Source organism: Rhodnius prolixus, unplaced genomic scaffold (genome assembly GCF_049639745.1).
Source record: "Rhodnius prolixus isolate KJV_2025 unplaced genomic scaffold, Rpr scaffold_6, whole genome shotgun sequence".
Lineage (NCBI taxonomy): Eukaryota > Metazoa > Arthropoda > Insecta > Hemiptera > Reduviidae > Rhodnius > Rhodnius prolixus.
The window spans coordinates 717,899-733,986 of NW_027411634.1; the positions used below are offsets into that span (position 1 = coordinate 717,899).

A 16,088-nucleotide genomic window follows, 5' to 3' on the forward strand; every position below is an offset into this window, starting at 1 on the left:
TGTGGAAAAGATAATCTGGAATTTGCCTGTGGGTTCTCGATAAATCCAAAGAGTGGGCCACATATATCAACACCACCTCTGCATGCAGACAGACCCATTGTGTAATTGTGTAAATTGTTTGGGGGGGAGGTATAAGTTTGTAGTGAAGTAGTTGTTCGTGTTGTTAGACTGGGGATACCCGCAGGGACGTCAAGATCCCTGAAAAAGTGGCTAGTCCACTTTCCCCCCTACGGAGTAACAACCATGGTGATCCTGACAGTAGCTGTTTCCTTGAAATTATTTTGTTTTAATATTTCTACGAGCGATCTCATTTTAAAAAAAGGTTTTGCAATAAGCTACCGGTCCAAAAAAGAGAAGTTCTTCCAAAATATAATCAATTTTTTTATAAATAACTGTTCTTTAGCTAATAACAAAATTTTTAATTACGAGTATCATTTAAAACTTCAGGAATCCCTTAGGATTAATAAAAAAGTGAACACTATTACTTATTTCATCAATCAAAATCATTTACCTTCATCAATGATTCAGCACTTACGAGTATTTAAAATTTATTATTATTAGTTGATTGCAAAATATCTTATTAAAATCAAATTAAATCAGAAATCAAATGTGGAAAAATATAAAATCTATTTGTTCATCAAAATAACTTGGTTCTTAGATCTCTCACCAATGCTTGGTTAGTGCTGCATTCTAGAGCCCATTTTATTAACCACCATTAATAATAATAATAATAATAATAATAATATGCTTTATTAATTTTTTTAAATTTACAAAAACGCAATTTAATTTTTATCTAAAGCACCTACTGCATGGATCGAAGTCCGTCAGCAGAAGTTGACTCCTACTCAATTGTACTGTATCTAATGATTAAAACATATTTCATGTGTACATCTCAGAATAATAATATAACTAATGCAAAATGAATTACAAACAAAATTAAATTCTATCGAACAAAAATTTTAATTCTACCCAACTAAAAATTAAATTCCTTAATCAAAAAATTTCTGTATTTGCCAGCCGTTACATTATATTTATACAGTTTTTCCCAGTTATGACCGTTCATATAGCGAATAAATTCATTTTTTTCTAGTACGCCTTTACCAAAACATGCCTTCCTGAACTCTGTCAAAATCGGGCAAACTGCAATATAATGAAAAATATCTTCTAGCTCATGCAAATTACACAGTGAACATATCTGAGCTTCTTCACTACGGCCAACTCTGTAATTTAAATTAAATAAAGATCCTCTAATTTTGATTATATTTTGAATAAAAAACAAACTATTGGTATCAGTTATATAATGGTTAGGTCCAAAATCAAATGAAAGTTCTTTATAAATACTGTGCCACCTAGAATTCTGCATTCTATTTAAAAGATCGTTTTTGAAAGAAAGTCTCATCCCACCTAACAAGCCGTCCATTAAATTACCATCCACATTATAATGTAATTCATTATAGCCATGACTTCTACACATCGACAAGCAGTCCTTATACCAAAATAGTTTCTCGGCTATTATTTCTTTAGCTAATATTTTAGGAAGGCGTTCGTCAGGTAAAGTGAGAACTTTCTGTACATAGTCATAGTGCAGTTTAAATGTATAAAAAAACAGAGGTTGAAATCCAGTCTCTAAATATAATATATAATTAGGAGAATTCCAGGGAAGAGAAAAAAGCCTTTTTAGAAAATACGTATTTAATTTTTCCACTATATCCACTCTCATGAATCCCCAAACCTGCGCACCGTAGCAAATTATTGATTTAAAAACACTATTAAAAATTTTAAATTTTGCTGATATAGGAATGTTATTGTTCTTAAGTATTCTACTATAAACTGACATAATACAAAATTTGGCAGCACGTAACTTCTCTTCAAAATGATGTTTTAAAGATAATTGAGGCGTTAACCATATTCCTAAATATTTATATTTGTTTGTAATTTCAATTTTATTTCCTTTAAACTTCCAGCAGTCGCCACGGGCTAATTTACCACCATTTCTAAATATTAGTATTTTTGATTTATTCAAATTCAGAGATAAATTCCATAAATCACAATATGTAGCTAATCTGTTAATCATGCATTGAAGGACCAGAGGTTCGCTAGCCATCATTACCACATCATCCGCGTAAAGTAAACACCTGATCTTCATGCCCGCCACCATAGTTCCCCCCTCAATGTAGTCGTAAAAATCATTTAAAAAAAGCGAAAAGAGGGTGGGGGACAACAAACAACCCTGTTTAAGGCCGATCATAGTATTGAAACTTGCCGTCACACCGTTTTGTGTCCAGACCGCAGACTCGGTATTACCGTACAAACCTCTCAAAACTTCGATAAATTTACACGAAACACCCTGTGCATATAATTTATAATATAAGGAATTTCTTTCTGGCGAGTCAAAGGCTGATTTAAAATCAATAAAAAATCAATATAATTTTTGCCTTTTCTTCAGGGTTTTTAATTTTTTAATATTAAACAAATTAAATATTTGATCATTGGCCGAATAACCCCTTCTAAACCCAGCCTGACATTCATTCAAAATATCATTCTCATTGATCCAAAGTTGCAATCTTTCCAATAACAAACCTGTAAACAGTTTAGAGATGCAATCTGAGAAAGAAATACCCCTATAATTTTGCACATCATTAATATTACCATTTTTGTATAAAGGGAAAACAATAGATTTAACAAAGCTTTCGGGAACCAGAGCGGTATCGTAAATAAAATTAAAAAGATCTAACAGTTTCTGCAGAAAGTTGGTAGGACTATTTTTGAAGAACTCGTAAGGCACCCTGTCGAAACCGGGGGCCTTACCATTCTTTGCCTTTTTCAAAACACTCAAAAGTTCATTCAATTGAAATTTCTCATCCATTAATGGTACAACAGAATATGGTGGAACATAACTAATATTTACAACACAATCAGATACATTCAATAGATTTTTGAAATATTGAAACCATTCATTACATTTAATTTGTGATCCCACAGTAAAGTTTGTATTTTTTAAATTTTTTATTAAATGCCAAAAACTTTTTGTATCGTAAGCTTCACCTAACTTCGCACACAAACTTAAATAAAAGTTCTTTTTCTTAAATTTAATTAAATCTTTATACTGTTTATTTATTTTAACATACATTCTTCTAAATAAGTCTATATTCGTATTTCTGAACAGGTTCAAGAGTGCAAAACATTTCTTTCTAACTTGTCTACATTCTGTATCGAACCATTTTTGTTTACATTTGGTACTTGCAACTTTATTCAATATTTTATTATTTCCTAAATGTGATGATGCTTTTATCGCATCTATAAACCAGTTTACAGCTTCTTGTGGGTTTGTCGGTACATCAATTACATTATCAACATAATTATCTAATTTGCAATTAAATTGTTTTTCATCAATTTCTGTCCACGGAAGTTTAGGCAATAATGGAAATAAAATCTCTTCTGGTTCCCTTTCACCCACATTTAGTGTTAATAAGACCGGCATATGATCTGAATATAAACATGGCATTACATTAAAATCCTTCACTAAATGTAAAATATCCAAGGCGACCGCACATACATCATTTACGGAACTACCAACGCCCCCTACAAAGGTAAATTCCCCATCTATATCCCCCGGTGTTCTCCCATTTAAAACTACAAAATCATAATTATCACATAATTCCAGAAATTGTTTTCCTTTTTTATTTTCTACTTTATCCTTTGACTTTCTTTCCACATTAAATTTAAATTCGTCTGTTATAACCTCAATGGGGACTGATTGGCCACCACCTATCCTTATATTACAATCACCTACAATTACAAATTTATAATTAGGATAATTATCTAATAAATTAATTATACTTTCAAAATCTATTTGCCATTCATTTATTCTCATATATACCGGTAAGATATAAAACTCCTCCATACCCACTTTACACTGAACAATATCAAAATTTTCTAAATTAACAAAATCAAAAACTACCTTATTTAAAAAATTATTCTTTTTCTTTACTCCAAATAAACAGCCTCCCTTCGCTCTTCCAAATACATGATCACGTTTTGCACTCTTCCATTTCAAATTAAAACCTTCAAAATACTTTTCAAAATAACAGAAATCTTTTTCTTCCACAAAAGTTTTTATAAATAACTGTTCTTTAGCTAATAACAAAATTTTTAATTACGAGTATCATTTAAAACTTCAGGAATCCCTTAGGATTAATAAAAAAGTGAACACTATTACTTATTTCATCAATCAAAATCATTTACCTTCATCAATGATTCAGCACTTACGAGTATTTAAAATTTATTATTATTAGTTGATTGCAAAATATCTTATTAAAATCAAATTAAATCAGAAATCAAATGTGGAAAAATATAAAATCTATTTGTTCATCAAAATAACTTGGTTCTTAGATCTCTCACCAATGCTTGGTTAGTGCTGCATTCTAGAGCCCATTTTATTAACCACCATTATATCTTTGTCAAATTACATTCCTGACTACAAACTTTTTGTACCATTTTAATTTTAAATGTTGTATTATGACCATTATTACTTGAATTAAATGGTACTTTTGTCCAGTAGCATTGTTAAGAAAGGTTAGTTAATATGGTAAATTAAACCATAACTTCAAGTTCTAGTTGGTTAAGTCAATCAAACAAGGCTACAATTTTCTCCAAGTGAACTCAATTGCAATCTTAAAAGTAAACTGCAGTTTCACAAGCAGTAGTACATTACATCAGGCTAAGTAACCATTTGTTTTAAAAGAGTGACTTGTATCACCATTCATGACTTCAGTTTGATGTAAGCTTCGTTTAATTTTTTTATTTTTATTTATTTATTTATAATAATTTGTCTTGGGGACATACCCCATACAAATGAAGACTGGTCAAATATAGTGAACAACATGGTAAGAAAAAAGAGACCAGAATATATAAATAATACAATATATAACAGTAAAACATAAAATCTAGAGTAATAACAGTAAATATACAGCACACTGCATTGTATCCATATTTTAAGTAGCAGATGTATAATTTATGAATACAAGAATATAAACGGACAAATAGTGGCGATATAAGTATGTAATCAATCTCTCACACTGTAAACTATTCATTTAGTATAAATGATCGTGTTTTGAGGCAATTAATTGTAAAGAGGTATAATTGTTTAATTTCATTTTCGCACCTAAAAACAAACACATTGAGGAACTGCTCCATTGATACATTCTTAACCTGCAGTATGTACTGATTACGAAGAGATTCGTAAACCGGACAAACTACTATTAAGTGGTACAAATCTTCCGCATCATTACGCCCGCATATTGTGCATATTTCCTTAGGTTTTATTAGGTGTGTGACATTTTTCACTGACAATTTGATCTGGTAATTGCCCGAAAGCCTCAATTGTGTGACTAGTTTCACTATACCAAATGGCAAATTCAATTCGCTAGAATATTGGCAGACCGAACTTGTGGCAAGTATATAGCTTCGTTTAATATCTTATTGTTTCTTTAGATGTCTCCCAGACTACAAATACCCGAAGCAGAAACTAATCCTCACCTTATCCAGCCTAGAATTTTCTTAGGCAAAAGTCCTGCAAATAATTGTCCAGAAGGTTGTCGCACACCTGCTGGCAAATAATGAAATAAATATCTTCTTTATTTTTATACATAGTTTTTATTTTATAAATAAATGTTTGCATATACAATTACAATATAACAATAATATCATTGCGTTTATTTTTTTTTTTTAACCAATAAAGCACACTCTTGTTTTTCTTATTTCTGAAAGGTTTCGCATTTTTATCCATCATCAGAGGTTGATTCAAAACAAGGGTTTTTTTTTACAGAAAATCATTTGATATGGTTCAACAGAAAGCATCATGAGCAACTGACATTAAGGTTTTGTAAACATTTTTTACAACTGCTACTATTGAAGTCTTTCTGGAAGATCTAAGTTAGATCTGGATTGTTGCCAGAAAAATTACAGTTATAAAGGAGGATTTACCCTGTTTTATAAAGAAAATTTGGGAATTTTATCTTTTATAGGAGAAGAGAAAAAAAAATTGTCAAAGTTGGGTGTTTTTTCAACGTTACACTCTTTTCTGTACAGTTTTTGACGATTAACCCTACCGGACAGTTTTAATATACCTTTTTCTGAGATGAAAATCTAGAGATTTCTAGAGGAAACTGTAATGGATGTTAAGCTACCCTCCCAAACTGGTCACTTATATACTATTTCTCAATTTTACACTAAAAAATTTGGTTAATTAAGATACTGTAAATCGAAACCATGTTTCGAGAAATCATGCAACTCGACAAACCTTTAATCGAATTCTGTAGTAAGAAAGGCACAAATAAATTTACAACTTCTCCCAAGATGAAATGTAACAAAGAATAAATAATAACATTCATTAAATTTTAGACAGAAAGCAAAATGTAACAAATTAATTTAAAAATAGCAAAACCATAATAATAAATTAACAGAATCTCTTGAAATAGGTAACATAAGATTGCACAAAAAATTGTAAATGCTGTTTTATTTATTTATTTATTTTTTTTTTTTGATTAATTGGTCGCAGATAATAATTTTAATTATTTATTAATGATTTTTGGTTTTATTAATTCTTACAAACTAACATTTAGGTTAGTACAAAAAACTGTAAATGCTGTTTTATTTTTTAAATTAATTCTAGACTATTTTAGGGCACATTGCTACTCTGTACGTATTTGGACAAATACAAACAATTTTATATATATATATAAACAAAAGGGCTGTTTTAGACAGCACTATACAATTTTAAACAGTCTGATAAAACAGCTGCAGAAAATTTTGATTTTGTACTCTTTTTTTATTTGATTTAAATTTTTCGAATTTTACGATATTTGGACTTCACAACTAGAAAAAGAAGATGCGAAGTACGACGACATCTGACGATGATTAAGATACCGATTTTTGGGAAAGTTTTTAGAAGCCTCTCTCAGTGTAGAAAATTAAAATTGAAATTAATTATTAGAGATGCCTGTCTAAGGAAGTGGTCATTCCCTTTTCTTTTTTTTGGAGCAGGGATTTAGTAAGGATAGTCCAAAGATTGGGGGATGATGTTATGATCTATTTGAGTATATACGCACAGTTTTGTGCCCTCCAAATGAATGAAGGTGTTGCTAAAATTCCAGAAGTAATGGAAGTAACAAGTTACTGAGAAAGGGACTTTGTGGGGAGGGAAAATGCCTCAAATATTTTTTTATAAATCTCGCCTATTAATTATAAATTTTTCTAGGCCACTCGCAGTGGGCAGGAATGACACCGTTAATAGAACCTTAACTTCTCATCAAATAAGAGAGAACCTTCTACCAACTTCTTACATCTTTGAGCATTAAGTTGGGTGATTACTTGAAGGACACCTTTTGGTCCAGTAATATAAGGATAAGCCACATACAAAAGCGTAAGGATTTCGCTGAGAACTTTTCATTTGAAGGATTATGCACGAATAGGAGTTGCAATATTTCTGGAATCCCCTAAACTCATAAACCCTTTGTCCAATAAAATACATGATGAGTACGTCCTACTTCAAACTTTTGGATCGAGTAGCAACTACTCTATGAAGGATTTTGAGTCCCAGTCTTGGGTCTAGGGATTCCAAATAAGTGAGCCAGAGAAAAGAGAACTTAGTACTTGAGGACGGCTTACATTGACTTAGGATTATATCAGCTTTAAGAAGAAAAGGGCGCTTATGGCTGCCACACAATACTTAGAATGTTGCCCCCAAGCTAAGTCCCTTAATGAATTAAATCTAACTTTTATACCCATGAATCTTGCAGGAAAAATATCTCCTAACTACATCAATGGAAAACTCCTTGCAGCAATGGTTTCTTGCGCAGTTCAATAGGCTTGTAAGAGTGTTGGTAAACTGAGGCCAATCGCCAATGTTCTGGATAGTCCATGCCAGTAGTGCCTGGCCATAACGAGAACGGAGGCACTAACGTGTGTATGGAGTAACTTTTCCGAGCAAACGGTGTCTTCGGTTTTGGTATGGACAATGGTTTCGTTTGTGATTTATTACTGCTCTGATGGCTTCCAGATTTACTTCCATTACTCGTTGAATTTGGTACACCCGCTTTGAAAGCCATCTTGTAATCAGATTTTGGCCTTCTCCCTGGATCGTGGACATTTTTCAAATCGCAAGCCACACAAGGACGTGCATTTAACGATTTATTTTTATGATGTTCCAGATGATTTTCCCGAGCCGTCGTCAAATTCGGCGAACTACTGTACAACTTACGTTTTATAAGCTTTTCAGAATTTAATGACGTATCTAAAGTGTTTTCATGTGAGCTCTTCTTGGATGAACCACGATCTTCGGCGGTCGGTATGTTTGGATTACGATTCTCCGCTGAACCTTTACGCGAACAAAGAGAAGTTGTCGAACCGTGTCTAGAACCTTGCGAAGGTCTTCTTCGCAAATGGTCTAGATTTCCGGTTGGATCATCATTAACATTGATTATATCCATGACGGCTGAAGGATTCACCGTTCTGTCCACAATTTTCGGTGGTTTAATGTTTTCCGCCCAAGCGGTTTTAGGTTTGTGTCTTGGATCAGTACATTTGGTGGTGGCAGCTGATGAAGGCTTTTTAGCTTCATTCTGTTGTTGTTGCTGCTGCTGCTGGTCATCCGCTTTTGGTTTGATGACAGCGAATACTGATGGTGCTATAGAACCATTACTACCGTCGATATGCGCTGGACGTTTAGGTTCATCCTCCGGTTTGTCAGGAACTAAATCCCAACAGAGTGCTAGATCTATTTCGTGTAGATCTTTGATGCGACAAGTTTTCGGACGTTCTATTTGTTCCAACGGTGCACCTTTGGCAAAAACTTCACCGGCCGTTTTTGGCCGATATACGTTCAGTTTGCTGCATTGTGTTGGACCAGGTGAAACGAATTTCTTATGGCCAACGGCTACCGCTTGTGGCAAGTTTTCCAAAGCTGTGCCTGGATGTTTGGACTTTTTCATTTGTAAAGCTTTGAAAGCTTCGTGATGTACGGTGTCCGGTAGTGGTTGATGTTTTAGATTATCCTGTGCTAAATCTCTGGAATATTGAGAGGAAATGAAGTCCGTGATTAGAGGCGGTGACTTCAATAATAGGTCGATTTCTTTCTTACTACCAGTGCTTCTTCGTGAAGATTTAGAAGAACTGCGACTACTCCTGGCCGAAGAATGTTTACTTGATGCTTTTCCACTATCTTCTGAAAGTTTCTCCTTCTCTTCAAGTATATCTTGATCGCCTTTATGTACATCATTCGCACGTAAAACGTCTAATGAATTTTTACCATTATTTGACATTAACGTTTCCAAAGAGGTTTTCTTTTCGGACAAAGCCCTACAGTTCTCAGTATAGCTCTTGATATCTTCTCCAACTCTTTTCGTCGTATCGACGACTTTCGGAGCCCCATCACAACCCATCGGATGCGTGAAATCATGTTCATCCTTGTCGTATGGTTGATAATCGTTCAATCTTTCAACATCCTTATCATCAATCACTGGGATTTCTTTTTTCCCAGAGTGAATTCGGTTCTCCTTTTTCTGCAACAAAAAGAGGATTAATAATAAAAGTTATGGTAATAATAAATAAAAATAAAAGCCAATGGTCTCAATGGCAGAGTTGGACAAAACAGTCTTTGGATGTAATACCACACGTTCCTTCCCGTCCTAATGCCTTCGCCGAATGAGCAACAACCCCTTTTTTTTCACCGGCTCCTCCAACCATCTTTTCCAGTTTTCTTTTTCTTACATTCCTGATTAGTCTAACCCTCCAAGACGCATAAAACCTCTTTATGGGGAACCACTTTATCTTCAAACTTCTAACATCCTCCTGGGGAATTGAAATTGAAGAGAAAATGATTCTAGAAAGTAGAATATTCCTCTCTCTCCCACAACAGGTAACTTACTAAGCTGTCACTAGAAAATCTCCAGAAAGTGCGAGAAATCGTGAGACGCCTGAAGGATAAAGAGAACTGGCTCCCCTCGGGGAAGTTCTTGCAAGCTAAACCTAAAAAGATGTTCACCCCAAGATTAATTAGTTGTGAAATAGATATTTAGTGGTTGATAATAATGCTCGGGATTGCAAAAAGCTTACAAAAACTTGGTTCATGAGACCAAGATCTGTTAGATGAGGGTGATCAAAGAGAGATCCAACAAAATGTCTAATTGAGGCACAATACTTGTGACAAAGACCAGAAATTCTTCATTTAAAAAAGGTTAACTTAGGAAAAATACTGGGCTTCTTCCGGAGATGAATACTGTCTGAAAGGTGGCAGTAGAAAGCTCAGATATCAACGCACCTTAAAAACAAGGCAGGAAATGCAGAGTTGATACACTAGATCCTGAGGGAAAGAAAGTGTGGGTGAATTAAGACAGATTTTTTTGTTTGTTTAAAAGAACTTGAATTCCCAGCAATAAGGCTGCTTCTCCCCGAGCTAAGATTCAGTAAAAAACGAGTTAGTAAACTAATTGAACTACTTACCGCCGGTGGAAGTGAGCTGGGCGTGGATTTACTCTCAGTCGTTGAACTATGTTTTGCTTCAGACGGATAACCTAGTTTCGGATCCACCAAAGGTATATGCGAAGAACGTTTCTCCCAGGATGTTTGCGGTTTGGTTGGAAACCTTGGAGCGTTCAGTTCTGCAGCTGAAATTAATGATTTCATCTCTATGTAGTTCGCGTTCATCAACAAAAAAGCAAATATCATGTAAGTAAAATGCTTATTTTCGGAATTTTCAAAATATCGATTTTTATTGCATAATTCGATAGTTAATCAAATACCTATGGGGGAAAAATTAGTAAAAAAAATTAAAATAGTATTTTTCCTAGAAATAATAGCAAAAAAAAATTGTCTAATCTCATTGGTAAAGAAAAGTGTGAAATGTAGGCGGTCTGTTAGTATTGTTGGGTGATGACGTAGTGATAAAATTAGCCACGCCTCAACCAATAATGGCAGAGTTAGCTGGTAGGCATAGTACAGGTTTTGATTTCGATTTTTGAAGACTGCATAACTTTCTGAGGAATTCTATCCCACTATTTTTGACTCTGGATCATATTAGAAGTACAAAAAAGCAAATATCATGTAAGTAAAATGCTTATTTTCGGAATTTTCAAAATATCGATTTTTATTGCATAATTCGATAGTAAATCAAATACCTATGGGGGAAAAATTAGTAAAAAAAATTAAAATAGTATTTTTCCTAGAAATAATAGCAAAAAAGAATTGTCTAATCTCATTGGTAAAGAGAAGTGTGAAATGTAGGCGGTCTGTTAGTATTGTTGGGTGATGACGTAGTGATAAAATTAGCCACGCCTCAACCAATAATGGCAGAGTTAGCTGGTAGGCATAGTACAGATTTTGATTTCGATTTTTGAAGGCTGCATAACTTTCTGAGGAATCCTATCCCACTATTTTTGACTCTGGATCATATTAGAAGTACAAAAAAGCAAATATCATGTAAGTAAAATGCTTATTTTCGGAATTTTCAAAATATCGATTTTTATTGCATAATTCGATAGTTAATCAAATACCTATGGGGGAAAAATTAGTAAAAAAAATTAAAATAGTATTTTTCCTAAAAATAATAGCAAAAAAGAATTGTCAAATCTCATTGGTAAAGAGAAGTGCGAAATGTAGGCGCTCTGTTAGTATTGTTGGGTGATGACGTAGTGATAAAATTAGCCACGCCTCAACCAATAATGGCAGAGTTAGCTGGTAGGCATAGTACAGGTTTTGATTTCGATTTTTGAAGACTGCATAACTTTCTGAGGAATTCTATCCCACTATTTTTGACTCTGGATCATATTAGAAGTACAAAAAAGCAAATATCATGTAAGTAAAATGCTTATTTTCGGAATTTTCAAAATATCGATTTTTATTGCATAATTCGATAGTTAATCAAATACCTATGGGGGAAAAATTAGTAAAAAAAATTAAAATAGTATTTTTCCTAGAAATAATAGCAAAAAAGAACTGTCAAATCTCATTGGTAAAGAGAAGTGTGAAATGTAGGCGGTCTGTTAGTATTGTTGGGTGATGACGTAGTGATAAAATTAGCCACGCCTCAACCAATAATGGCAGAGTTAGCTGGTAGGCATAGTACAGGTTTTGATTTCGATTTGTGAAGACTGCATAACTTTCTGAGGAATTCTATCCCACTATTTTTGACTCTGGATCATATTAGAAGTACAAAAAAGCAAATATCATGTAAGTAAAATGCTTATTTTCGGAATTTTCAAAATATCGATTTTTATTGCATAATTCGATAGTTAATCAAATACCTATGGGGGAAAAATTAGTAAAAAAAATTAAAATAGTATTTTTCCTAGAAATAATAGCAAAAAAGAACTGTCAAATCTCATTGGTAAAGAGAAGTGTGAAATGTAGGCGGTCTGTTAGTATTGTTGGGTGATGACGTAGTGATAAAATTAGCCACGCCTCAACCAATAATGGCAGAGTTAGCTGGTAGGCATAGTACAGGTTTTGATTTCTATTTTTGAAGACTGCATAACTTTCTGAGGAATTCTATCCCACTATTTTTGACTCTGGATCATATTAGAAGTACAAAAAAGCAAATATCATGTAAGTAAAATGCTTATTTTCGGAATTTTCAAAATATCGATTTTTATTGCATAATTCGATAGTTAATCAAATACCTATGGGGGAAAAATTAGTAAAAAAAATTAAAATAGTATTTTTCCTAGAAATAATAGCAAAAAAGAACTGTCAAATCTCATTGGTAAAGAGAAGTGTGAAATGTAGGCGGTCTGTTAGTATTGTTGGGTGATGACGTAGTGATAAAATTAGCCACGCCTCAATCAATAATGGCAGAGTTAGCTGGTAGGCATAGTACAGGTTTTGATTTCTATTTTTGAAGACTGCATAACTTTCTGAGGAATTCTATCCCACTATTTTTGACTCTGGATCATATTAGAAGTACAAAAAAGCAAATATCATGTAAGTAAAATGCTTATTTTCGGAATTTTCAAAATATCGATTTTTATTGCATAATTCGATAGTAAATCAAATACCTATGGGGGAAAAATTAGTAAAAAAAATTAAAATAGTATTTTTCCTAGAAATAATAGCAAAAAAGAATTGTCTAATCTCATTGGTAAAGAGAAGTGTGAAATGTAGGCGGTCTGTTAGTATTGTTGGGTGATGACGTAGTGATAAAATTAGCCACGCCTCAACCAATAATGGCAGAGTTAGCTGGTAGGCATAGTACAGGTTTTGATTTCGATTTTTGAAGACTGCATAACTTTCTGAGGAATTCTATCCCACTATTTTTGACTCTGGATCATATTAGAAGTACAAAAAAGCAAATATCATGTAAGTAAAATGCTTATTTTCGGAATTTTCAAAATATCGATTTTTATTGCATAATTCGATAGTTAATCAAATACCTATGGGGGAAAAATTAGTAAAAAAAATTAAAATAGTATTTTTCCTAGAAATAATAGCAAAAAAGAACTGTCAAATCTCATTGGTAAAGAGAAGTGTGAAATGTAGGCGGTCTGTTAGTATTGTTGGGTGATGACGTAGTGATAAAATTAGCCACGCCTCAACCAATAATGGCAGAGTTAGCTGGTAGGCATAGTACAGGTTTTGATTTATATTTTTGAAGACTGCATAACTTTCTGAGGAATTCTATCCCACTATTTTTGACTCTGGATCATATTAGAAGTACAAAAAAGCAAATATCATGTAAGTAAAATGCTTATTTTCGGAATTTTCAAAATATCGATTTTTATTGCATAATTCGATAGTTAATCAAATACCTATGGGGGAAAAATTAGTAAAAAAAATTAAAATAGTATTTTTCCTAAAAATAATAGCAAAAAAGAATTGTCAAATCTCATTGGTAAAGAGAAGTGTGAAATGTAGGCGCTCTGTTAGTATTGTTGGGTGATGACGTAGTGATAAAATTAGCCACGCCTCAACCAATAATGGCAGAGTTAGCTGGTAGGCATAGTACAGGTTTTGATTTCGATTTTTGAAGACTGCATAACTTTCTGAGGAATTCTATCCCACTATTTTTGACTCTGGATCATATTAGAAGTACAAAAAAGCAAATATCATGTAAGTAAAATGCTTATTTTCGGAATTTTCAAAATATCGATTTTTATTGCATAATTCGATAGTTAATCAAATACCTATGGGGGAAAAATTAGTAAAAAAAATTAAAATAGTATTTTTCCTAGAAATAATAGCAAAAAAGAACTGTCAAATCTCATTGGTAAAGAGAAGTGTGAAATGTAGGCGGTCTGTTAGTATTGTTGGGTGATGACGTAGTGATAAAATTAGCCACGCCTCAACCAATAATGGCAGAGTTAGCTGGTAGGCATAGTACAGGTTTTGATTTCGATTTGTGAAGACTGCATAACTTTCTGAGGAATTCTATCCCACTATTTTTGACTCTGGATCATATTAGAAGTACAAAAAAGCAAATATCATGTAAGTAAAATGCTTATTTTCGGAATTTTCAAAATATCGATTTTTATTGCATAATTCGATAGTTAATCAAATACCTATGGGGGAAAAATTAGTAAAAAAAATTAAAATAGTATTTTTCCTAGAAATAATAGCAAAAAAGAATTGTCTAATCTCATTGGTAAAGAGAAGTGTGAAATGTAGGCGGTCTGTTAGTATTGTTGGGTGATGACGTAGTGATAAAATTAGCCACGCCTCAACCAATAATGGCAGAGTTAGCTGGTAGGCATAGTACAGGTTTTGATTTCGATTTTTGAAGACTGCATAACTTTCTGAGGAATTCTATCCCACTATTTTTGACTCTGGATCATATTAGAAGTACAAAAAAGCAAATATCATGTAAGTAAAATGCTTATTTTCGGAATTTTCAAAATATCGATTTTTATTGCATAATTCGATAGTTAATCAAATACCTATGGGGGAAAAATTAGTAAAAAAAATTAAAATAGTATTTTTCCTAGAAATAATAGCAAAAAAGAACTGTCAAATCTCATTGGTAAAGAGAAGTGTGAAATGTAGGCGGTCTGTTAGTATTGTTGGGTGATGACGTAGTGATAAAATTAGCCACGCCTCAACCAATAATGGCAGAGTTAGCTGGTAGGCATAGTACAGGTTTTGATTTCTATTTTTGAAGACTGCATAACTTTCTGAGGAATTCTATCCCACTATTTTTGACTCTGGATCATATTAGAAGTACAAAAAAGCAAATATCATGTAAGTAAAATGCTTATTTTCGGAATTTTCAAAATATCGATTTTTATTGCATAATTCGATAGTTAATCAAATACCTATGGGGGAAAAATTAGTAAAAAAATTAAAATAGTATTTTTCCTAAAAATAATAGCAAAAAAGAATTGTCAAATCTCATTGGTAAAGAGAAGTGTGAAATGTAGGCGCTCTGTTAGTATTGTTGGGTGATGACGTAGTGATAAAATTAGCCACGCCTCAACCAATAATGGCAGAGTTAGCTGGTAGGCATAGTACAGGTTTTGATTTCGATTTTTGAAGACTGCATAACTTTCTGAGGAATTCTATCCCACTATTTTTGACTCTAGATCATATTAGAAGTACAAAAAAGCAAATATCATGTAAGTAAAATGCTTATTTTCGGAATTTTCAAAATATCGATTTTTATTGCATAATTCGATAGTTAATCAAATACCTATGGGGGAAAAATTAGTAAAAAAAATTAAAATAGTATTTTTCCTAGAAATAATAGCAAAAAAGAACTGTCAAATCTCATTGGTAAAGAGAAGTGTGAAATGTAGGCGGTCTGTTAGTATTGTTGGGTGATGACGTAGTGATAAAATTAGCCACGCCTCAACCAATAATGGCAGAGTTAGCTGGTAGGCATAGTACAGGTTTTGATTTCGATTTGTGAAGACTGCATAACTTTCTGAGGAATTCTATCCCACTATTTTTGACTCTGGATCATATTAGAAGTACAAAAAAGCAAATATCATGTAAGTAAAATGCTTATTTTCGGAATTTTCAAAATATCGATTTTTATTGCATAATTCGATAGTTAATCAAATACCTATGGGGGAAAAATTAGTAAAAAAAATTAAAATAGTATT

At 32.8% G+C, this 16,088-nt stretch overlaps 1 protein-coding gene across 3 annotated transcripts in view; it reads right to left on the reverse strand.

Moving 5' to 3' along the window:
- Nucleotides 1-1,393: 1,393 nt before the first annotated feature.
- LOC141461006 (uncharacterized) overlaps nt 1,394-16,088 on the reverse strand; it is a 463,946-nt gene continuing 449,251 nt past the window's right edge. For all 3 annotated transcript variants that reach the window (XM_074141602.1, XM_074141603.1, XM_074141604.1), the window contains 2 exons: nt 10,501-10,664; nt 1,394-9,560 (listed from right to left, as the gene is read on the reverse strand). In XM_074141602.1, the coding sequence (XP_073997703.1) occupies nt 7,821-9,560; nt 10,501-10,664 (1,904 nt within the window). In that variant the 3' untranslated portion in view covers nt 1,394-7,820. The remainder of the gene's footprint in view (nt 9,561-10,500; nt 10,665-16,088) is intronic.